Source organism: Opisthocomus hoazin, chromosome 2, assembly GCF_030867145.1.
Source record: "Opisthocomus hoazin isolate bOpiHoa1 chromosome 2, bOpiHoa1.hap1, whole genome shotgun sequence".
In the NCBI taxonomy this organism is placed as follows: Eukaryota; Metazoa; Chordata; class Aves; order Opisthocomiformes; family Opisthocomidae; genus Opisthocomus; species Opisthocomus hoazin.
Window position 1 is genome coordinate 111,962,695 of NC_134415.1, and position 23,753 is coordinate 111,986,447.

General features: G+C 43.9%; 1 protein-coding gene across 3 annotated transcripts in view; it reads left to right on the forward strand.

Moving 5' to 3' along the window:
- COLEC11 (collectin subfamily member 11) overlaps positions 1-23,753 on the forward strand; it is a 54,110-nt gene that overhangs the window by 19,916 nt on the left and 10,441 nt on the right. For all 3 annotated transcript variants that reach the window (XM_075414796.1, XM_075414795.1, XM_009942041.2), the window contains exons 2-3: positions 10,345-10,500; positions 16,580-16,651. In XM_075414796.1, coding sequence (XP_075270911.1) covers positions 10,371-10,500; positions 16,580-16,651 — 202 coding nt within the window. In that variant the 5' untranslated portion in view covers positions 10,345-10,370. The remainder of the gene's footprint in view (positions 1-10,344; positions 10,501-16,579; positions 16,652-23,753) is intronic.

Below are 23,753 nucleotides of genomic sequence, written 5' to 3' on the forward strand. Positions count from 1 at the left end.
GTGGCAGGGAACAGCACTGAAAGGGGCAGGAAAACTCACCTGGTTGACAGGTGGCTCAGGGACTGGTGCCATCGGTCAAATTTTGGCTTCTTTGATCATGGGGAGGTGTACACAGCACTGGGCCTGCTGGCGACAGGTGGATCGCAGCTGTCTCAAAGGGGAGAAAGGATTCTTGGCCACGAGCTGGCGGGGCTCATTGAGAGGGCTTTAAACTAGGTTCTAAGGGGGAAGGGGACATTGCCCTGCTCACTAGGGACAAGCCCAGGCTTGGCGTGCCAGGGTCAGGGGTGAGATTGACAGCCCAGCTCAAGTGTGTCTATACCAACGCACGTAGCATGGGCAATAAACAGGAGGAGCTGGAAGCCATTATACAGCAGGACGGCTACGACTTGGTCACCATCACAGAAACATGGTGGGACAACTCGCATGACTGGCATGCTGTCATGGATGGATACAGACTCTTTAGGAAAGACAGGCCCACAAGGAGAGGTGGTGGAGTTGCTCTGTATGTGAGGGACCAACTGGAATTCATTGAGCTTGGCCTGGGGACAGATGAGGAACGAGTTGAGAGCTTATGGGTCAGAACTGAGGGACAGGCTCATAAGGGTGACATTACAGTGGGTGTGTACTACAGGCCACCTGACCAGGAGGAGGAAGTTGATGAGGCCTTCTACAGGCAGCTGCAAGCAGCCTCACAGTCACAGGCCCTGGTTCTCATGGGGGACTTCAACCACCTTGACATCAGCTGGGAAGACCACACAGCTAGGCAGGCGCAATCCAGGAGGTTCCTACAGAGCATCGATGATAACTTTCTGATGCAAAGCGGTGGAGGAACCAAGAAGGAAAGGCGCGCTTCTGGACCTTGTATTAACAAACAAGGAGGGACTGGTGGAGGATGTGAAGGTTGGAGGTAGACTCGGCTGCAGTGACCATGAAATGGTCGAGTTCAGGATCCTGCGTGGAGGAAGCAGGGTGATAAGCAGGATCAAAACCTTGGACTTCAGGAGGGCTAACTTTGCCCTCTTCAAGGAGCTACTGGGAGGAATCCCGTGGGCCAGGGCTCTCGAAGGCAGGGGGGTCCAAGAGTGCTGGTCGCTCTTTAAATGTCACTTCCTCCATGCTCAGGAGCGGTGCATTCCCTGACAAAGAAATTTAGAAAAGGAGGCAGGAGACCTGCATGGTTGAACAAGGAGCTTCTAGCGGAGATCAGGTGGAAGAGAAAGGTCCATGGAATGTGGAAAGAGGGACAGGCCACTTGGGAAGAGTAAAGGAATGTGGTTAGAGCGTGCAGGGATGCGACGAGGAAGGCCAAGGCCCACCTGGAATTGAAGCTGGCAAGGGATGTCAAAAACAACAAGAAGGGCTTCTTCAACTACATCAGCAGCAAAAGGAAGGCTAGGGACAATGTGGGGCCGCTGCTGAATGAGGCAGGTGTCCTGGTGACAGAGGATGCGGAGAAGGCAGGGCTACTGAATGCCTTCTTTGCTTCAGTCTTCAGTGCCAAGGCAGGCCCTCAGGAATCCCAGTCCTCAGAGGTAAAAGAAGAAGCCCGCAAAGAGGATGACTTTCCCTTGGTCGAGGAGGACTGTGTGAGGGATCGCTTAAGCGATCTGGACATCCACAAATCCATGGGCCCCGATGGAATGCACCCACGAGTGCTGAGGGAGCTGGCGGATGTCATTGCTGAACCACTCTGCATCATCTTTGAGAGGTCCTGGAGGACAGGAGAGGTGCCCGAGGACTGGAGAAAGGCCAATGTCACTCCAATCTTCAAAAAGGGCAAGAAGGAGGACCCAGGGAAGTACAGGCCGGTCAGCCTCACCTCCATCCCCGGAAAGGTGATGGAGCAGCTTATCCTGGAGGTCATCAACAAGCAAGTGGAGGAAAAGAAGGTTATCAGGAGTAGTCAGCATGGATTCACCAAGGGGAAATCATGCCTGACCAGTCTGATATCTTTCTACGATGGTGTGACTGGCTGGGTAGATAAGGGGAGAGCCGTGGATGTTGTCTACCTGGACTTCAGCAAGGCTTTCGACACAGTCTCCCGTAATATCTTCCTAGGGAAGCTCAGGAAGTGTGGGCTGGATGAGTGGTCAGTGAGGTGGATTGAGAACTGGCTGAATGGCAGAGCTCAGAGTTTTGCCATCAATGACACAGAGTCTAGTTGGAGGCCTGTAACTAGTGGTGTCCCCCAGGGGTTAGTACTGGGCCCAGTCTTGTTCAACTTCTTCATCAATGACCTGGATGAAGAGTTAGAATGTACCCTCAGCAAGTTTGCTGATGACACCAAACTGGGAGGTGTGGTAGACACACCACAAGGCTGTGCTGCCATTCAGCATGACCTGGACAGGCTGGAAAGTTGGGCAGAGAGGAACCTGATGAGGTTCAACAAGGGCAAATGCAGGGTCATGCACCTGGGGAGGAACAACCCCATGCACCAGTACAGGCTTGGGGGGGACCTGCTGGAGAGCAGCTCTGCGGAGAGGGACCTGGGTGTCCTGGTGGACGACAGGTTGACCATGAGCCAGCAGTGTGCCCTGGTTGCCAAGAAAGCTAATGGGATCCTGGGGTGCATTAGGAGGAGTGTGGCCAGCAGGTCAAGGGAGGCCTCATCTGGAGTACTCTGTCCAGTTCTGGGCTCCTTAGTTCAAGAAAGATGAAGAGCTATTGGAGAGAGTCCAGCGGAGGGCTACGAGGATGGTGAGGGGACTGGAGCATCTCTCCAACGAGGAGAGGTTGAGGGAGCTGGGCTTGTTCAGCCTGAAGAAGAGAAGGCTGAGAGGGGACCTTATCAATGCTTACAAAGTTCCAAAGGGTGGGTGTCAGGAGGATGGGGCCAAACTCTTTTCAGTGGTGCCCAGCGACAGGACAAGGGGCAATGGGCACAAACTGAAGCACAGGAAGTTCCGTCTGAACATGAGGAAGAACTTCTTCCCTCTGAGGGTGACAGAGCCCTCGAACAGGCTGCCGAGGGAGGTTGTGGAGTCTCCTTCTCTGGAGATATTCAAGAACCACCTGGACAAGGTCCTGTGCAGCCTGCTGTAGATGATCCTGCTTCGGCAGGAGTGTTGGACTAGATGACCCACAGAGGTCCCTTCCAACGCCTACCATTCTGTGATTCTGTAATTCTCCACACTATTCACTGATTATTGGTGAATCCTTGGTGGTTTAGTTCCTACAGATAGGTATGTGGGGATAGTGTGAAGTTCTTATGTGGAAGCTTTATAGGAGCGGGGCTGAACTGAGACAATTTAGGCACAGGTTTTAGAAGAACTCGCACCTATACTGGAACCCCGTATTTTTTTTGATGTTGGTGTGGTTAAGAGTACTTAAAACTTGATCTGACATATATCAAGGATGGCACCTAAAATCACGAACCACTTCTGTAAATTATAGCTGCAAATGAGGATATGGCAGGCATCCTGTGATCTAATAGGGATTTTGATTGAAGCATTGTGGGAGAAATTTTGGTCAGCATTTCTAGCTATCTCTGACCAACATTTTACACAAAGCTAAAATTCTACTTGAGTGTTATCCTCTACCACCTAAAAAACCATACAGAGCTATCGTGAGAGATTTGGCACTTTGTCCCGTCTCCCTCTAGTTAAAGGTTTTGAAAACATACTTGCCCCCTTCTGGCATTATTTTCACCTCACCCTTGCTAAAGCCCTGATTTTATATTTTCAGCACAGATGACAGTAAGTTAATTTTGGCGTAAACTCATTGACTTCAGCAGAACTACATCAGGAAGAAATCTGCCTCGGTTTTTTAAAAACATTCTTCTTGATGAAAAGTGAGGCTACTGTTGCTACGTGTGACAAGGGCACCTACATTGTGCAGTCGGAACTAATAGTCCCTTACACCTCACAAACGTTGGCTGAGGAAATAGCTCTACTGAGCCAGAATTAAGTGTACTTTGGGGAGTAACCAATGACTTCTTGTTAGTTTTTTTGGTAATGTTAGCTTCCCATCAGCTTAGACTCACTTTTTTGTCCTCTGCAGCAAACCTTGCTGTTCTTCAGCATCATCAGGACCTGAAATGTGTTATGTCTCTGCTTTATGCTACTCCATGCGCCATAGATTTCACAGAAGCAGTTATTGTCTTCATTTTTGCAGTTCTGTGGTATTAACATTTAGGGATTTTTTGTTAATCTTTCAAGCCTGTTACTTTAACCTTTAAATCAACACATAGAATTTAACTTCAGGGTATTGCAATGGTATGAAAATAATCACCCATTGTTTAAGCAGCTTTATCATTGATTCTGATCTTTATATCCCAGCTAAATGGTGAACTCTTGATTACCCAAGGTAATGTGCAAGGGAGCTGGGAGGACAAATGAGGAAAAGCCTAGATAAAGTAAAAGCAGAGCTACACAAAGCATCTGTAGGTTAGGATGATCAGCAAGACTGTAACAGAAAAAAAGAGGTCAGCGACACAGGTTTCATCACCAGTGTGAAAGACATCTTCCCCAGGGAATGACCCGCAGCCCTCGGGCTGAGGGGTGAAAAGCAGCTGGCACGCACAGTGCTGGAGGCCTGTCCCCTCTGCGTCCCCCCCCCTTCCCCCAGAAACGTACCCCTGGGCTGGGTCTGCACTGGTGTTACCCTTGTAGCCCTGGGACTAAATTTTTTTTTTTGGGGGGGGGCTTTTATCTGTTCAAAATGTTTGGAATAGTGTGAGGTCTGTGTCACAGCCTGGCAGTTCACTGGTGTGATTCTGTGGGCATGCGTTGCATCTGTTAGGATGCGGCTTAGGGCCTGCCGGGGCGTTTGAGGATACGCAGGCTGCCGGGTAGTTCTGGGGGGTGTCGGGAAGTGAGTGGCGAGGACTTGAAAAGTCAGGGGATTGGAAACTGTTGAAAGCTGCCCATGCGTTTGTAGGGCTGACTCAAACCTGCGTGGGAAAATCACTCACCAAAAGTGGCTGCGGCTCTGCAGGTTCATCTGCCTCTCTGTACAGCCACGTGCTCAGTTCTGAATACAGATCATTCAGCTTGGATACCAGAGAATGAAGTATAGTTTTAAAATAATGATAAAAAAATCATAAGAAGAGTGAAAACAACTCATTAATAGTGAAATAAAAACAGCTCAAAGAGGAGTCCCATGGGATCATACAGAGGATTCCAGCCACTCCGTAGCTGTTGGCTGGCTGAGCACTGCTACCAGCAAGCATCATTTTCCTTCTGTATTTCTCAGCCATTTGGATTCAACTAGGCAGATCATCTGTGTTGTTGCTTCTAGGTCCAAAATAACAGCGTGAAATAAGCCACCGGCCCCTGTGGAGCAGCCGCTGGCAGATGCAGCATCTGCATGTACGAGGCATTTGCTGGCTAAGGTGAGCTCCAAGCTTTCCATCCACAGCTGGTGGGGAAGCAGGGGAGCTCGGGAGTTCTGGGTGCCAGCTGGCCTGGCCGGTCCCCCAGCAGTTTTGAGCAAGCCTCGGGGATTCTTTGATGACCCCTCAAGGACTTGTTGCTTGAAGCCTGGCTTAATAAACCTCTTCTCTTTTGGCAACTGAGGCAGATTTCCCTTAAAGCTGACAGGTCTCAAAAGTTGTTTTGAATTTATTGTGCTGGTTGCATTGGTATGTTTCCATTCCTAATGAGAGTGGAGGCGTTTTGCTATTTTTTTTTTTTTTAAAGGAAAGGCCATATAAATGCTGCCTTTTCCTCCTCCTCTTTTTTTTTTTTTTTTTCCAAAGCTTTCAGGTTACAGTGATTTAATGGCCACCAATGGTAAGTGCTGCAAATTTGACTCCAGACTCCTGTGTAGACAGTGAGAAAATATTGATACTTTTACAAGTGCTGAACATCTCTAGGTTTCTCTTTGGCATTGGTTTTACCAATGCTGAAGATACCCCAAATACCAGGGCCAAGATAGTGTTTGAAAAAACAGTCCGGCACCTTTTTCTGAGGACCAGTTTCAGTGGGATTTAGTTTTCCAAATACCTTTATGAATCTGGCTCTGAAAGGACTTGAAGGTAGGTCAGAAAGGTGAGGATTTTTCCAGGATTTTAAAATGAAAGGTACTGCTGTGCTTGGAGATCAAACTCTTATGTCGATCATGTAAGGCAGTTTTAGCTGCAGAAGAGAAGGTCTTTTTTTAAAGCATGAAAAGGTGGAGAAAGTGATAGCCAAAGGGCTTTTGGTTTGATTTCTACCACTAATGTGTCTTATCACTGCAGCTGCAGACTCTATAAAGTATTTAATCTGCAGCCTCTTCAGAGATTTCCACTGTTAGTGGCTCTTCTCAGACCAAGGTAATTTCCCAAGTATTCTTATGGGTTCGGGTGCTGTGACCTGACTGACACTAAGAAGCTCCGTCTTCTAGAACAAGTCCATTTTGTCTGCGAGTCGAGCTATTGCGAGGTAGGGTGAGGTGTATCCCCTGTGTCTCTGAGGCTTGTAAGCCCTGCAGCAGGCAGCGAAGAATGTGATGAAGCTTTGTTGCAGGTTTTGTTTTCCCTAGAATATCCTTCATATCTAGCTGCTGAGCGGAGCCACCAAGCAGCTCTGACAGTTCTCTGCTGCTCGATGCCTGTCTCATCTCTGAGCTGTGTGGGAGTTTTTAAAGGCAGATTAATAATTAACGTACCTGGAGGCTTTGATCTTTCAGTTGTAGTCTGGATACATCTAAAACCTCATTAAATGCGACCAGAGGAGGTGATGCTGCCTTTTTATTCACTAATGCAGAGACCGGAGTACCCTCCGAATTTCAGTTCCTTCTTCCTTCTCAGACCATTTCATTCCCTTCTGCAATTCATCTGTCAAGAATCCTTATCACCAGGCTGCTGGGTGTTCATACTGAAACTGCCGAATTTCCAGGCTTTCAGCTGTGTATGTGAACCACCTGGCTTGAAAGCCTCTTTGTCTGCTCATCTTCTGGATTCTGAAGTGCCCCCATTACAAAGAGCAGGTGGGACCCCCTGCCTCGGCTGGCCTGCAGGCTAATGGCTGGATACTCTCCTGGGCGGAGGGGTGGGAGATGCAGGCCATGGCAGGCAGGACCTGTATCCTCTGTTTGCTCAGACCACAGAGCATCAGTGTCGCTGTCGTCCAGGATGGTCCTGCTCCCGGTCCCTCAAAGGTGGCTGCTGCTGAGAGTTAAACACCTGTGGTTCAGTGTCTGGAAGAGACTTCCAGGCATGAGTCTCTGCCATGTCTTTCTGGCTGGCTGAGGCAATGACAACTCGCTGCTTTCCCTAGTAGGAAAGCCTGTTCTTGCCATAGACTCCCTCCCTTTCCAGTCTACCAGCACTGACTAGTCAAGTGCCAAATCTGGCCCTAGAAGCCTTTGAAGGGAAGGTCTGGAGAAACATCCTTCTCCTCAACCTTTCCTCTTGGCTAGCTTTTGTTGCTCCCTCTTTTGCTTGCTGGCTATTGTGAATCATGGACTTGACAAAAGAGGCAGGACCATCCACTGCGGATACTGTGAGCTCCTCTAGGCCACAACGTACACCAAGATGCAGTGCCTTATACCCTTAGGAATCTCCTTTTGGGGAGGTGTGGCCGGATTCAGGCTTAATTTGTTTGGTATGCACATGAGGATATGAGGGAGAAGAGAGCTATCATGGAGAACGGATACTCCAAAATTTTATCAAGACTGTGGTCAAGTAGTTTGTATAACCTTAAAAAATAACTGTAAGGTAGCCAGTGGTCTGACCTGGTTTCTGGCAGTCAGGGCTGGCTCTACGCATAGGCAAAGGAGGCAGCAGCCTGAGACAGCAGAACACAGTAAAGCAGAAAACGTTTTCCTGGCAGTCGTGTCTGTCAGAGCCCTGGGGAGCTGGGCTGGTTGCTGCTTCTCCGTGGCAGCAGAAGCTTTATATCCACATTTCCATTACTCTTCCCTTCCCTCTCCTTCCCCCAGATATTGCTGTTCTCTAGATCCACCTTTATGATGTGCCGTCTCCTCCAGCTCTGGTTCCTTCTCTTTGGGGTGGCAAAGTTCAGTTTTGCCTGCACTCTTGACAAACATTGAGTGATGTTGCTGCAGTTGTGACACAACTTAATGTGGCCTCAATATTTGAGCAGCTCTTGCTGAGGTTTGTACTTCTGTGGGTTTGTGTGCTCCTAGCAATACCTGAGCTAGGTATTTTAAAGCTGATTCAGACATGTATATATGAGCTGCAGTCATCTTAGTTGTGGCAGCATAAGCAAAATTTTGGGAGCTGAGCACTCTCAAAGGGAAAAAAAATACCGTAAACATCTGTATATGAGTGGGTGTTGTCCTTCCGTAACCTGCACCCTAAGCCACGAGAGGAGACTTTTGCAAGTGGCATTAGTGCTTAGCAGTCTGACAGGAGTGTTGGAAGGGTATAAAATGCATCTCTAGTAAGACTGCCTATATTGTGATCTGCTAGACTAAAAGGTATTAGGAAAGTTATTTTCAGGGCCTCTGTCTCAAACTGTTATGTTACAGCTTAGTGGTTTTTTGGTTCATCTTGTCCTGAGTCTTCTTTTTGGTTGGAAAAGTTTGTGTATGAAGTAGTTCAGGGCTGTCCTGTTCCAGGAGTGTGGCATGCTATGCCTGTGAAAATCTCCAGATAATCTCTGTTCTTCCCTTGCTCCATGGGAGGATTACCCAGCACCAATGATTTTCCCTCAGTTTTCTGCCCCACTGTAGCCCATTAGACAATGACTGTATCAAGTGATCCCTTCACCCAGGAGCTCTTCCCAGGTCCAAGCATACACCCCGCCTTTTTCAGGCATGGTCCTGCTGCATCTCTCTCTCCTTTGGAAGGAAAGCTGGGGAAGACGTGTGAGTTAAAAGGGGCTCATAGCATACTCCAGTCTGTGCCCCAAATCTGGATGACCAGTGAGAAGTGGGGTGTGTGTTGTGAAGTACTCCTGCCCTGCCATATAAACATTGCATCAGAAGGTGTAGCAAGGGTGTTGTGGGGCAGAGCAATCTGCCCCATAACTCATGCCATGCCCTCCTCACATGAGGAGAAAGACGAAGTCTGTTCCCATCTGACCCCCCTGCTCCAGCCTACTCATTTTATCTCCTAGAGGTTAATGGAAGCACATACTCAGCACCAATTCAGAGGGGTAATTTTTTCCCCTAACTCCAAACTCATCTACTTAGCCTTGCTGCTAAGCCATCTGTCAAACATATCAGAGTTGAATGTGGAATTTAAAATTAGAGCAAGGCTTTTCAGTAGGCAAAACTGAATTTTCCTGTGTGTGGAGGGAAGCATGTCTTCCTCTTGCTCCATGCCTTATGTTTTGGTGTCTGCTTCACTAGCTCGTTCTTACCCCGAAGAGCCTAGTTCTCTTGTCCCTGCTGAAGGGCTATCCCCAAAATCTGGCCTCCTGGTCTCCCCTTGCACGTTGAGACACACAGACCCACGTACTGGCTCCACACCTGTGCCTAATCCTGCATTGGCTTGTTTTTGAAGGAAGTCAGGGAGTGAAGAATAATGTAGCCCAGTCTTCTTGCTCTAGGTGTAAAATGCACACATCTGTATCGTGGCTATAAAAGATGATATACAGCTACTTTCTCTTGAAACCCAGATATGACTTTCATCTTGTTTGTGTAGTATAGAGCCTTGGTGAAAGAAGGACTGGAAAAAGATATCAGAAGTACATAAATAACATTTAAATATCAGCTTTTGATGGTCCTTCCACACAAACTTCATTTCTATACTGTCGTTTTCTTAGAGATCTCTTCAGACCTAATATCAGGCAAGCTATTTCACTTGTAGGCTTAGACAAGGCTATGTTTCAGAGGTGAATTTATTCAGGATTTATTGAAGGCTCTGATGTAACTTCATTGCATGATATAGCAAAATCTTATCTCCCTTCCACCCTCAATGAGTTACACGAGGGCTATTCCATCAGACAGTTCGCTGGTCACAATTTCAGTGCTCAGGTAGATGGGAAGTGAAATTTCAGGCCTTTAGGTTGGTCTCATTGTCTACTGAATTGCCTCTTTAGAGCAGTATGCACTCTTTCTAAGAGGTAACTTAGTACCAACATCTTTCAATACAAGCCCATGTGCTAAATTTTCTCCTTTGACCTTTCCAGATCTCTGCCTCCAATGAGAAATCCTGAAGACAGAATTGCCTATTATTAGCGTTGCTTAATCTCCTTAACTAAATTTCTTCTGAGCTTTATCTTACCCAGTCTAAGCCCAAAACAAACTGCTGAATGTGCTGCTGCATATTTCACGTATGCCTGTGGAACATGCAACCTGCTTGGAGGACCTGCACACCTCCTTCTCAGGCTGTGTGGGTTATGGCACGCCAGAATAGATTGTATTTGTAGTAGGATGCTGCATGTGTTCAAAAACTGTTGAAAGTCTTTGGAATTCTTATAACTGTTTATTCATTCTTCTGTTTAGGAGTCAGTGACCTGTAAGTGCTCATTATGAAGAGAGATCTGGTTTTCTTGGTGACTCTAATTAGCCTTGCCTTCCTGACACTGCTAAGGTCTGGATATCCTCAACATATTGCAGAGGAGTCCTGCTCTGTTCAAATTCTTGTTCCAGGCCTCAAAGGTAATGTGGAAGTCTACTCCATTATTCAAATACTAATCCTTTCTTTCTAACAGGCGCATTTGCACCACTGACTGTTTCTAAGAGAGTCAAAGAAGGTGCCTTTCAGTTGTCCTCTTATTTGTCCAATTTGTAGCCTCCTTAAAAATGGAGTTTTAAGGTGCAGAAGATGAACTTAAGTCTATTAAAATGAACATGGTTTACAGAATGCATGCCAATGTTTCCAGACTTGCCTCTGATCACTAGTGCTTGTTACTCAGATATGCTGCCTGCTTGCTTTCCCTGTGTTTATACTCATGAATGGTGCGCATACCCAAGGACTGTAAAATCAGGCCCTACTTTATATCTGGAGAGGTTTTCATTGCCATTTTGTGATGTACTAATGGAAAGTCTTTTGTATTTTCTAGTCTTCTGCTTGTTTTCCCTTGATTTTTAAATGCTTAAGTGCCTTTTAAAGGAAATAAAATCAGTAAGATTTTTGGCATTTCTGTAGTTTCTGTCAGCAAAGGCAGTATTTTTACAAAATATGCCGCCAAACTATTGCCCCCCAAAAATGGCATAATAAATTATTGATCTTCTTGTAGAAAAATAGTAATAATGTACCTTAGATAGGAAACAGCTGGGAAGAATTAGCATTTTAAAGCAACAGCATCCATTATGGTGTGAAGTCCTAGCCCTGTTTAGTCAATAACAGTAATTCTCATTAAGGAGGCTATGGTATTTCTACTGGAGTGTAACACCTATATGAGCATGGGGAAAATACCTGTTAACTAAGGACAAAAAAACCCAAGAAAACCAGCAGTGTACAATTAATGATTAAAAAAAATGCATTAAGAACAGTACAAGTAACCTTCCAGTTTTTCTGGTACTTATGTATTGTAGTATCACAAAACTCACCTAACAATATTGATGCCACTGGTATCTTCTAGTACAAAACTGGGCTTTACCCAGTTGCCTGAGGACCGTAGTGTGAACTGCAGGCTCTGTCTGTGCTGTGGAATTGATTGGTGAATGCAAGGCTCAATTCTGTCCTGCAGTTGTTCATACAGTTAAATTGCGAGCACACCCTGGCCACGCATTTGGCTGTGGTGCAAACTGCCCTCTCCAGACATTGCCCAGTTTGGATGTGGCTACCCTGTGCTGGAAGCAGTTGAATTTGGCTGTAGGAATGTGGGTTGTGCTTGGCCAATTGGCTTCAGGACCAAAAAAGATCTCCTGTTTTCTTTGTTATTATTATAGATGCAGCTTTGGATGCCTGAACTGAACCAAAATCTAGAATTTTTTTTTTTTTATTTTACTTCAATAAGTGGCCTTTGAAGTCTTAATAATATTTAACCTTCTGCAGATGTTCTACTTAGAAAAAACAACACTATATCCAGGTCTTCTGAGGTTTGACTAAACCTTGAGTAAAGTTGTTTCAATAGTTTGATGTATTTGCTGTGAAACAGGCATGAGATAGTGCTGTTGATGTGACTCACAGAGAAGAACACAATCAAGGTATATTGTCTAAAGCTACACAGAAGATCAGTCAAAGAGTCAGACCCCACAGCACTGGGGACCGAAGCCTTGAAATTATTTTTAATTCCAAAAAGTTGACAGTCTTTGTCTAGTTTTTCAACTTCTTTGCCTTACTTTCCTTATTTGTGTAATCAGTCAAAATTAACATCTACAATTACCATTTTTATGAAAGGACTATTATTATTATTATTATATGCAGCAGAGTTTTTTTTTTAAATGTGTGAACAGCACAGGACCCTGGCCCCTTGTCAGAAGGCAGTCCTGAGCCAGGAAACAACAGAGAGACCTGAAAACAATCTTGTTAATGATTTTATTCTGCTTCATGGCTGTAATTCTTGCAAAAGTGAGAGATGGATGTATAAATTCAGTGAAGCACAAAATGGCCTGATACAGCCCTAGTTGATGTGAAATCCCTAAAAAGCTATCAATGCTCCAGCTACGCTGTCAGGGGGCTGGCTCAGAGAATTGGTAATGAGATACTGCTGTTCTCCACTGGCACAACTCCAGCCCGTTTTGGTGGCCAAGGCTTCCTTTAAGCTGAGCATGTATGTGTTCATGTGCCCAAATTTCAGCTCCCACATGATGGGATTTTCTCTCTGTGGCTTTTAGATCTGCCCCATCTCCTCCTCTGCTGCGCTGCTGGCTCAGTGCTGGCTGCCTCCAGCGATGGAGAAACAGAGCCCTGCTCTGCTGCTGGGTGTGAGCCGGTTGGGATTTGAGAAAAACAGGTACAGAGAAGAAGTGGGAGAAATGAGGGAGACCATGGGATATGTGAAAGGGGAAAAATAGGAGTAGAGGGTCAAGCCTAAGAGGTTGTGCAGAAAGTGGAGCCCAAATGGGGTGGTGAAGGAGAAAGACATCAGGGAAAAGTACACAAAAGTAAGTGAGCATAATGGAGAAATTTTAAAAGAGATAAAGAGAAAAGAAGGGCACAAAGAAGAAGACGGAGTGGAGAGACTGGAAACTTAAAAAAAAAAAAAAAAGAGAGATAAGAAAATGACACAAAGCCAATTAGGATCCCACAGACTCAAAGGGGGAATCGGAAGGGGGATGAGGTGAGAGTGGAGGTGGAAATGGAAGATGAAGAAAGCCAGTAAAGACACCAAGAATAGAAAAAGGTACAAATGAGTTTAAGGTCAAGAGCTTAGGTCTTAGGGACTGATTTTCTTTTTTTATAACCTCAAGACTATAAAGGAGTAAGATGAAATGCAGAAGGGAAAAATACCGTGGCTCTGAAAATCCAGACAGCAGACTGATCCATGTTTTAGAAAACCAACAATATTAATAATAGGAAAAATGTGTTGTGTGTGAAGAAGGGGTGGATGATGAAGTCTCACTGCATTGCTCGCTCATATTCTTCCTAAAGTCCTGTTCCTTTTGATAGACCCATGAGACTGAAGTTGCTACTATTGTGGAGAAAAAAATAACATGGAACAGTCCTTGAAAGCTTACATTCTCAGTTTACCACCTTGTTTTGTCTCCCTTCTAGAATCTAAAGCAGGAATTGTCTTAATAGTCTCAATGGCATACAATACATTAAAAAGTTGATGCTACATAAATAAATTAAAACCATTTTTTTTACTCCCACACTTGATGCGTCTACTCGCACAGGGAATATGAGTAATGGAAGAAATTTATCATCAGCTGAGGAATGCTTAATAGCTCATGTAGTTAGTATTTAGTGTGCTGTTTTCATCACAGTAGATGATACAGCTCAAGGCAGGCAGGATGCAAACATGATCCTGTCCCAAAGAATTCACGAAAAGAGGCCAATGGACAGCAATGTTAAGAAATATCGTTTGAATTGTGAAAGGTCTCTCTCAGAAATGACAGGACAAGAAGCTTGTAGTAGTGTCAGAGTTGTGCCTGGTACCTGTGATCCTGCTGCAGCTCAGTGCAGTACCAGGGCTGCATTTCTTTTGGGCTTGTGGGCCGTCACAACGCTGTGGAGCACTGCTGGGCACCTCTTGCCCCGTCTCAGCTGTGTGGGCAAGAGCTGTGTTGTGCTGAGGATGAAGGCACTCTTTCATGGCATAGGGCCTGGAGCACAGAGCCACCCGGGAAGGGATGGAGAGGAGACTGGGCAGGAGGTATGACTGCAAAGGGACTGTGGCTGGTGGGGGAGGCCACAGAGGAGAAACTGGGTAGGGACCACGATGCGCCGATCCCACCCTCCAGCTCCGAAGGGACTGGGTGTAATGTGCAGCACAGGGGCTGGAGACCAGAAGGGAGATGCAGATGTGTCTTTCTCTAAGTTCATTTGTTTGGGTTTTTTTTTCATAATTCAGGAATAAAAACTTAAAAGTTAGTGTTAGTTGGTGATAAATTGAATCGATTGAAATTCCTTGACAGAAAACTTTTTTGTTGCCCATGACACCTGCACAGGCTTTGCTTCCTCAGCTTGTGCAGTGCTCAGGGTACACACAGCAAAAATAGGTGCTTAATCATGGGAAAGCTGACCTGGACCACTGATCAGTCCCTCTTGGCCAAGGTCTTGCCACTTACAACAGCCGATAGCAGAAAATGCAGAATGGTCTGTAGGTGGGCCTGTAATGGGGTAATCTCCTCCCAGGGGAAGTTTCTTAAACACCCACACTAAGGAATGCAGTGTCATCTTATTATAGGAATAAATGCAGGCAAGTCTAATGGCCTGAAGCAAGAGTGATCTATTTTATTGATCCCTAATGCACAGCTTTCACTTTGAAGAACGTGTAAAGCAATAGGCTGTAATAACCTGCTCTCAGCCTCCAGAGAGCAGGGAAAAGTCATTGTCAGGATTTATCTTTGGGAAGCAAAGAACTCATAACCAGCCTTAAGGGGTAAAGGCAATCAGACAAAGCCTATTGGTTACCTGATAATAAAAAAGTGACATTCCCAAATGTGCCAAATAATAGCCTGTTTCATACTAACAATATTATTCAGTGGGGATTATGTGAAGTTTGTCCTCATTAAGGTCAGAGAATGGCCTATTTTTGCATGTCTGAAGGAAGCGAAAATGGTCTGGAGCCTGCTAGCAGCCAGAAGAAGGAAAATATAGCAGATAGAGGACTGAGTTCAGCTCACAGCCACCTGTGTCTGCAATAAGGAAAGAGAGCTGGAGGCTGCAGATTTGAAATGTACCATGTTTTGGCATGTTTTTACGTGTCATTTCTATGGTTCTTCTCTGAACCACAGCTGCCAGCTATGGCAGAGAGCAGAGTTTGACGGGTACGTGGTAACGATTGACTTTTCTGTGATGGTGCTCCCTTCAGCTTTCTGGAGAGCAGCTAATGCTCGCTCTCCTCTGTAGAAGTACAGTGTTGGGGCGTCAGGTGTGTTGTGCTCCCTCTGGCTTTTAGATCCTGGCATTTTATTTTCTGTGGAAGCCATAGAGCTTTCTTCTCCTTCATATAAATCTGGTTTGTAGAAGTGGCTATGTAAATCATTCTTTAAACTTCTATTTGTTTAACAGATTTTTGTTTTGTGTCAATGGCAAATGACAGTAGTAGTGTGATAGTAGCGGGCAAAACAAGGCAAGCGTCCCCAAATTTGCAATGAAAGGCACCAGGAAGCAAACATTTACAGAAACTCATATTTAAATATGCTGAATGTAATAAGGCACCATGAGCCATGTGCATGTAAGTACAATGCACAGTGCTTTGTACCACAGAGATTAAAAGGCACAGTATCTAACTGAGAATATGAATTAGGTGATACTCTTCCATGCTTAAAAATGATGCTCTAAATGAGGGATGTACCAATGCCTTCCTGTAGGCCTGATCCATCCTTATTCCATAAATGTCATAAACTTTTTTGTTTTTTTTTTAATTTGAGATTGTAGTTAAGCCATTTTCACTTGAGACTTAAGCATGTCCTTAGCAGATGCTCAGGAAGTATTTCGTGAACACAGAGACAGAAGTTTATGTGCAAAGTTGGAGCCTAATTCTGAAACTTCTACCTAAGTATCTCCCTGGTACTTCTACTTAAGCTTCTCCCTGATATCCAGTGATAGGACACGTTGGAATGGTTCAAAGCTGTGCCAGGGGAGATTCAGACTGGACATTAGGAAGCATTTTTTTACAGAGGGGGTGGTCAAACGCTGAAACATGCTTCCTAGAAAGGTGGTCGATGCCCTGTGCCTGTCTGTGTTTAAGAGATGTTTGGACAATGCCCTTAACAACATACTTCAACTTTTGGTCAGCCCTGAATTGATCAGGCAGTTGGACTAAATGATCATTGAAGGTCCTTTCCATCTGAAATAGTGTATTCTATTCTAAGTACATGATGCTGTTGGGCTTTTTGGAGGTTGATGTTATGAGTAGCGTACACAAAATTAGACTCACTGTAAGAGACTTCAGTAATGTATTGACTTTGGTTTCGTCAGTGTCTATGCCAATTGCAGGAAGCTTTGTTCTCCATGAAGCAAATAAAGCTGTTAAGTCAGATCCCATCTGCTTTTATTTTTTTTCCACTCTTGTTAAAGTAGGTTTTTATTTTCAGTGGGGAGAAAGGCACTCTTGTCACTGCCATCAGCAGAAAATAGTCCTGTTTTAATATGATTCTTTGTTTCCTTTTGTATCAACAGGAGAGGCTGGAGAAAAGGGGGAGAAAGGTGCTCCAGGTCGTCCAGGAAGAGTTGGGCCACCAGGAGAAAAAGGTAACTGCTAAAGAAGATGTTTTGAAAGTAATTCCTGACTTTTATTGTGAGGTGATGATGATGGGGATCCTGTTTCCCTTTGCTGGGTGACTAAATCATCATTGGGCATTTTTGTATACCGTTGTTTAACCCTGGTAGGCAGCTCAGCCCCACTCAGCCCTCGCTCACCCTGCCCTACTGGGATTGGGAAGAGAATCGGAAAAGTAAAACTGAGAAAACTTGTGGGTTGACACAGAGACAGTTTAATAGGTAAAGCAAAAGCTATGCCTGCAAGCAGAGCAAAACAAGGAATTAATTCACTGCTTCCCATCGGCAGGCAGCTGTTCAGCCATCTCCAGGAAAGCAGGGCTCCATCACACGTAACGGACACTTGAGAAGACAAACATCATCACTCCAAACATCTCCGCTTCCTCCACCTTGCCCAAGCTTTTATTGCTGAGCAGGACGTCATATGGCATGGGATATCCCTTTGGTCAGTTGAGGTCAGCTGTCCCAGCTGTGTCCCCTCCCAGCTCCTTTTGCAGCCCCAGCCTGCTCGCTGGTGGGGTGATGTGAGAAGCAGAAAAGGCCTCGACACAGTGCAAGCACTGCTCAGCAGTAACTAAAACATCCCTGTATTCTCAACACTGTTTTGGTTACAAATCCAAAATATAGTACCCTACCAAGTACTGTGAAGAAAATTAACTCTATCCTGGCCAAAACCGGTACAACCATGTGCACTCATTTGTAGAGTAACTATTGCTTTCTGGTCAAAAAGTTTTATTTTGAAAAAAAAAAAATCTTGATTTTTTTAGAAAGGTCTCTGTGAAGAAAGGCAACATAATGTATTCTTCATAATTTGCCTTCTACAAATGCAAACAGATTAGAGGGAAAAAGTCACTAGGCTCGATTTCCTTGTTTCATTTTGTTTGTAAGTGTGAACACACACTACCTTAATTACAACCATTGAAGTAAGGCAGTAAAACATAATAGGCAGAGATGGCCACGAGTGATTCCCTATTGCTTGGAGCACAGTTCAGTAATATTTATGGAAAGATGGTGGTAACACTGTTTGCATTGTAGTTCAAAAATATTTGAAGGTCTTGAAAGGAATGGTGCTCTATAGTATTCAGTTAAACAGCTGAGAGAAATGTGGCATTCCTGTCTTGCAGGAAATTCTCTTTTCACATTTGTTTTTCTCCTGAAGCGAGCAGGAAACTTGAGCTTTGTAAGTTTTCCAGGAGATGCACATTGTGAAAAATTCACATTAGAAGTAGTCAAAATCTTTTAGTTCAATATTGAAATGAGATATTTGACATTCCTGTCATCAGACCATTGGAGTTAGTTAGTTTTTACTAAACTGAATTTACAAGCTTCCTTTCAAAGCAAACGCAGTGGTAATTTACATTTCCTTATGATGATGCATGACCCGTTATGTAGTTCTTTTGGGCAGTTATGAGATCCTGATATGTGTGGTTTTCCCTGGGATCAAAATCCATAGATAGAGCTCTTCCTCCTACAATGCGCTGAAAACTTTATAACTCCCATGAGGGATGTGTGTGTTCAGTCATTGTGTTTCCCTTATGTAGATATACCCTTCAAGGACAATGCTTATAAAAAATACTGGAGACTAAAATTTCAACTCTTGCAAGGTAATGCAGCATGAAGAGAAGTTAAAGTACCACAGAATAATTTAAGTTAAAAGGTCATAAAGAGATCATCTAGTCCAATCTCCTGCTTAAAACAGGGCAGACTTCAAATTTCGATCAGGTTCCTTAGGGTCTTGTTCAGTAGACTTTTCAAAATTTCCAAGGATGGAGATTCCACACCTTTTCTGATAGGTTTGTTCACCAGTGTTGTCATAAAAGACCTTTTCCTTAGGGCCAACTGAAATTTTTTCCTTTTGCTCTGTGCCTCTGAGAAGAGAAGACTGCAGCTTCTCTACAAACAACTTGTAGGTAATGGAAGACTGCAATTAGGTGCCCCCTTACCTTTCTCTACTCCATGCTAAATAAAATGATCTTCTTCAGCTGGACTCCAGTTTACTTCTCTTGTATGAGGACCCAAAAATCTCTGGGTCCTCTTATGAAAGGAGTTTTAGCCAGCCATTGGACAGCCTTTATCAGTGCATTGCAGGGGAGGAACTTAGCATCTGGCTGAACTCATGACATTCCTGTCAACACATTCCTGCAGCTTGTCACACTCCTCCTGATTGGCAGCACTGCCCTCCAGTGCACCAACCACTCCTGCCAGCTTGGGGCTTCTTGCAGCTTCACAGAGGATCCTTCCACTCGTTCTTCCCTGTCACTGAGGAAGGACTGAATGGCACTCATTATCAGCTGCTGATTAGACTTTGGCAGCCTTGCAACTGCATCAGCTAACCCTCTCAGCACCCTTGAACGCCTTCCAGCCAGTGCCATGGATCTGTGTATATCCAGGTGAAGTAGTGCTTAACTCAGCCATCCTCCACCATGGGTCGCAGGTCCTCCCCAGATATTTGCTACGAGACATGAAGAACTGGGAAGCCGGAGAGCAGGCCTTGCCAATAGAGACCAAGGCAAAGACAGCACTAAGCAGCTTAGCGTTTCCTATGTCCTTTGTCACGAAGTTGCCTTCCTCCTGAGCAGAGTGCCCATGTTATCATTGGTCTGTTTTTTACTGCTGCCTTACCTGTACTGTCTTTCATGTTGTCCTTCATACACCTAGCTGAGTTCAACTCCATCTGAACTTTGGCCTTCCTTACTTCATCCCTGCAAGTCTGGGGAATACTTCTATATTACCCTTTGGTAGCCAAAGTATCCACTTCTGACATGCTTCCTTTCTGCATCTGGTCTCAGTCAACAGCTCTCTGCTGAGCCAAGCTGGACTTCTGCTATATCTGCTCATTTTCCTGCACACTGCAATGGATAGTTCTTGTGCTTTAAGAAAATTGTTCCTGTAGACTGAGAAGCTCTTTCTGGGCCCCTTTGCACTTCATAGCAGTCTCCATCAGGATCCTGTCTACCAATTCCCAGAACAAGCCAAAGTCTGGAATTCCAGAGTTTTTATCCTGCTGCTTGCCTGCCTCGCATCCCTCAGGATCTTGAACATTGTCATCTCATGAAGGCAGTCATGGTCACTGCAGCCAAGGCTGCTGTTGACTCTCCTATCCACAGCCAGAGGGTATGTGAATAACAGGTCTCGGAGACTACCATCTCTAGCTGGAAACCCAGCACTTGCACCCGACACACTTTCTGGATTGATTGATCCTCATGCTGCGGCTCTCCCAGAAGGTGCTGAAGTAGCTAGTCTCCAATTATGGAGCTTCTTACACTTGTTAAAGAACTCTTCACATCCAGTCTGTTCTTGATAAGACAGTCTGTAGTGAATGCCCACCATGATGTTCCCCTTGCTGGCCTTCCTTCTAAATCAGAATATGTGCTTTTGACCATGACCAGACCAATCACCTGTTATGAAACAAAGCTCCATGCGTTCAAGGTGCTCACTGTGCAGAGCATAATCCTTGCCTTGTCTTCCCTTCCTCTCCTTTCTAAAGAGCCAACAGCCATCCACTGCAGCACTGCTGTTGCTCTGGTTCTCCCATCGCAGCTGGGCGATTGGTGCAATTAAAGGGACTCCCAGTTCCTCCTATTTGTTTCTCAGGCTTTCATCATATTTGTAGAAGCGTTTGAGATGGGCACCTGGTCGTACTGCTTTCTCATGGGCAGCTTGAGATCCTCTCCCACTGTGCATGTTTCTCTAGCTTGGCATTTTGTCAAATCAATTAAAAGTGTTTTGGACCATCGGAAGAATGGATGTACTCTTTTTCAGTCAGGCCAATCCATGATGTAACATTTCATTAATATATTTTGTACTGTAAAATTGCATTTATTTGGAAAATCATTCTTATAAGGAATGCTTCATTAATAATAATTATAATTTTCCTGTTTTCCATACCTCCGAAAGTCCAAGATTCTGATGAGACTGCAAGAAGAAATGCTGAAGTGAAAATTCACTGCAAGAAAACATACTTGAAACAGAAAAGAGATGAAAGAAAATTGAATATTAATGCATAGTATATTGGTTTTTTTCCAGGCATTGCTTTCAGATTAAGCACAGGGAAAATTTCTTACTGCTTCTGTAGCAACAGATTTTTTTCCACTTTCCTTTGTGCATCCAGATTTGACTTGATTCATATAAGTTCTTGGAATATTTGGTAAACAGCTTTATTTTAGCATAATAAGAAATTTCTACAAACAAGTTCCTGTTTAAAATGAATTCTAATTAACTCATATTTTCATTAATGCTGTACATTTTGTAGACATTTGTCTTTATCAACTCCTTTCCACAAATGCTTCTTTAAAGAAAAAGAAGTTGTTACCTTAAAAATAATTTGGACTGTATGGTGCCAGATTTCGTTATGGTACTATATCCAGTGTGTTTTCTGAGTATCACAATGTTAACTGGATAAGCAAACAGACTTCACAGATGTAATTTCTACGTAAATTCATATGGAAAGGACACAGAAGAACATCCAGCCTTGACCTAGAAAAAGCTTTCAGTCTCCTGACCCTTCAGTCTCTGCGTAACCTCCACAGACAAAGAAGTTAGAGAGTAGTGCTGAAACCTGAAGTTAACCTCATGCATAAATACTTTTCTAGACTCTCAAGCTAAATGAGAGACGCTCAACTGTATATTCTCTTCCAGCAGTCCAAGGGTTTTCCCATTTGTTCTCCAGAGGCTGGAACTTTGAGGCAAAAGTAAAAAATAACAATAATCTTGGGAAAAATCGTGTGAGCTGCTAACACTGAAATATCCAACACACTGATGCCTTTTTTTCTCTTTGGTTGTTCATCTTATTTATGGAGGGTTAAGAACTGAGCTTCATTTGGAAGTTGAAAATTTGTTCACAAGGTTGTTCTTGGAAATAACCAGTTCATCATCTTTTTCCTGGACAGATTATCTAATATCCATTCATGACTATCGGCTTTGTATTTTTTGCTCTGGTTTTGATTTCTCGATGGGCTTACACCACTGATGTCCTGCAAAGTCCTCAGTTGGTATAAATCTTAGGCCTGTGATCCAGGTACATAAAACATAGTTTACTGGAAAACGAAAGATGGATAAAATTGTTGCATCACTTTCCATTTTCCCCTTTCTAAGAGCACACATGGATGATCACAGCAGCTCTGTTTCTTTGCAGTAGCCTGTTAAACTGCAGTCACTGTGTTAACCTGTGTTTGACCCCCTGTATTTCTATCAAAGCCTGATAATTCTTGGCTTGTTTGGCTAATATTTGTCTCATTCTGTTGATGGAATCTGCTAAATTTCAGTGTATTTTTCTGCTGTTTGAGTAAGTGATGGTTTACATGAGGAAGAGCTGTAATTCTTCTGCAATACTGGTAGCGTTTTCTACTTCTAGTGTTAATTTACATTATCAGAATCACAGTAATCTTTTTTTTTATTTCCCCTTTTGTTTTATTTCTCAGGCAAGTTCATTCTAAGAAAATGTGCTTAGTTTCTTTGAACTCCGTAGGTATATAATAATCAATGAATAAATAACATACAAAAGAAATGGTTTTCTTATGGATTATTTAACCTGAAACAAACATCTCATGATTCAAAAGTGCTGCTAATGTCTTTATTGTATCATTTCCTCATGATATTTTTAAGTTTTGGTAGTTCAGAAACTGGTAAATATTAAAAGCTTTCTGGTGCAGACTGGAAATAAATGTATTTCTGAGTATCCTGATGTTGCAGGGTGACATTAGACATCCTGATGTCTTTGGGCACTGATTAAGGTTAAATTCCACTTACTTTCCTCATTGCTTTTGATTAATTGTATAGGTCAATTATGATGCATAGCATGTCAGCAAAATATGAAACTGTGTTGGCCTTATGTAAAGCGCAGAGCACTGTATCAAGTAAAATGGCTGGTTCAGACAGAAGTAGAGTGTTCTGCAGTGCAAGTTTTGGGGTGTGTGAAGTTAATAGATGTGACTTTCCCCACTTGCCCTGACTGCTGTACTGTGCAATTCCATGTCGGAAGTGAACTCAATTATTTGACCGAGTCATGATCCTCTCTGTGAAGCTGAAACTTCCATGTATACAAATTCGACAGAGATATTTCAGTAACAATACAATACCATGAATATTCCCAGGTTAGCGTCTATTCTGCTTATGGCAATCAAAATAAGGAGGAGAGGGTGAATTTACTGTTGGAACGCGTAATCAGAGGCACAGCATGTTAAAAAAGCGTTCTTCAAAATATTTCATGTTGCAAAGGGGGCTCTGAGCAACCTGATTGCGTTGAAGCATGTCCTTGCTCATTGCAGGGGGGCTGGACTAGATGACCTCTAAAGGTCCCTTCCCACCCAAAGTCTTCCATGATTCTGTGATTTTTCTTAGAGACATATCTGTTTGAAATGCATTATTTATTATTTTAATTTCATCCTTTATGCATCTGACTTCATTTATACTGTTATGTGAAGCAGAGTCACCTATTGTTCTTGGGCATGGAACTCAACTGTGTCCTGCTAACCTTTGCAGTGTTAGCACAGTCCCTGGCAAGGTTTTGGCTTGTGCCAGCAAACACTTTCCCAGACAATTCTTGGGCATATTTTGGGAGCTAACACAATGAACAGCTTGCAAGTGATTATCCAGATTTGAAGAGTAAGACAATTTAATATCGTGGAGTGTACCATTCTCGGCCACCTGGTACCCACTGTCAGGGAACAGTCCCAAGCATTTAGTTTACTAGTACAGGCAGAGTCTCTGAAGTATGAGAGAAGACTCATTAATTTAACTGGATTGGAGCCAGAGTGCTCAGTCATTTGTATAATCAAATTCTAAAGAGAGGTAATAATATCTTAATTTATATTTTAGTATTACTGATTGCTCATTAATATGTAATCAATCAGTCCTTTAAATTTCTGAGTCAACTTTTACATGAATTTATTGCTCGCTAAGGAGTGCTGCAGGCAGGGTTCCATATAAAAGTCATAGCATTGACAGTTGTGGATTCACAAAGCGGGTATCTGGTTCAAAACTGTCTTTCAGTTCCACCTGAACTCAACAGAATTTTGAGAAAATCTGTGCTAAACTGAGTGGACAAAAAAATGGCAGATGGGATTCAGTGTAAATA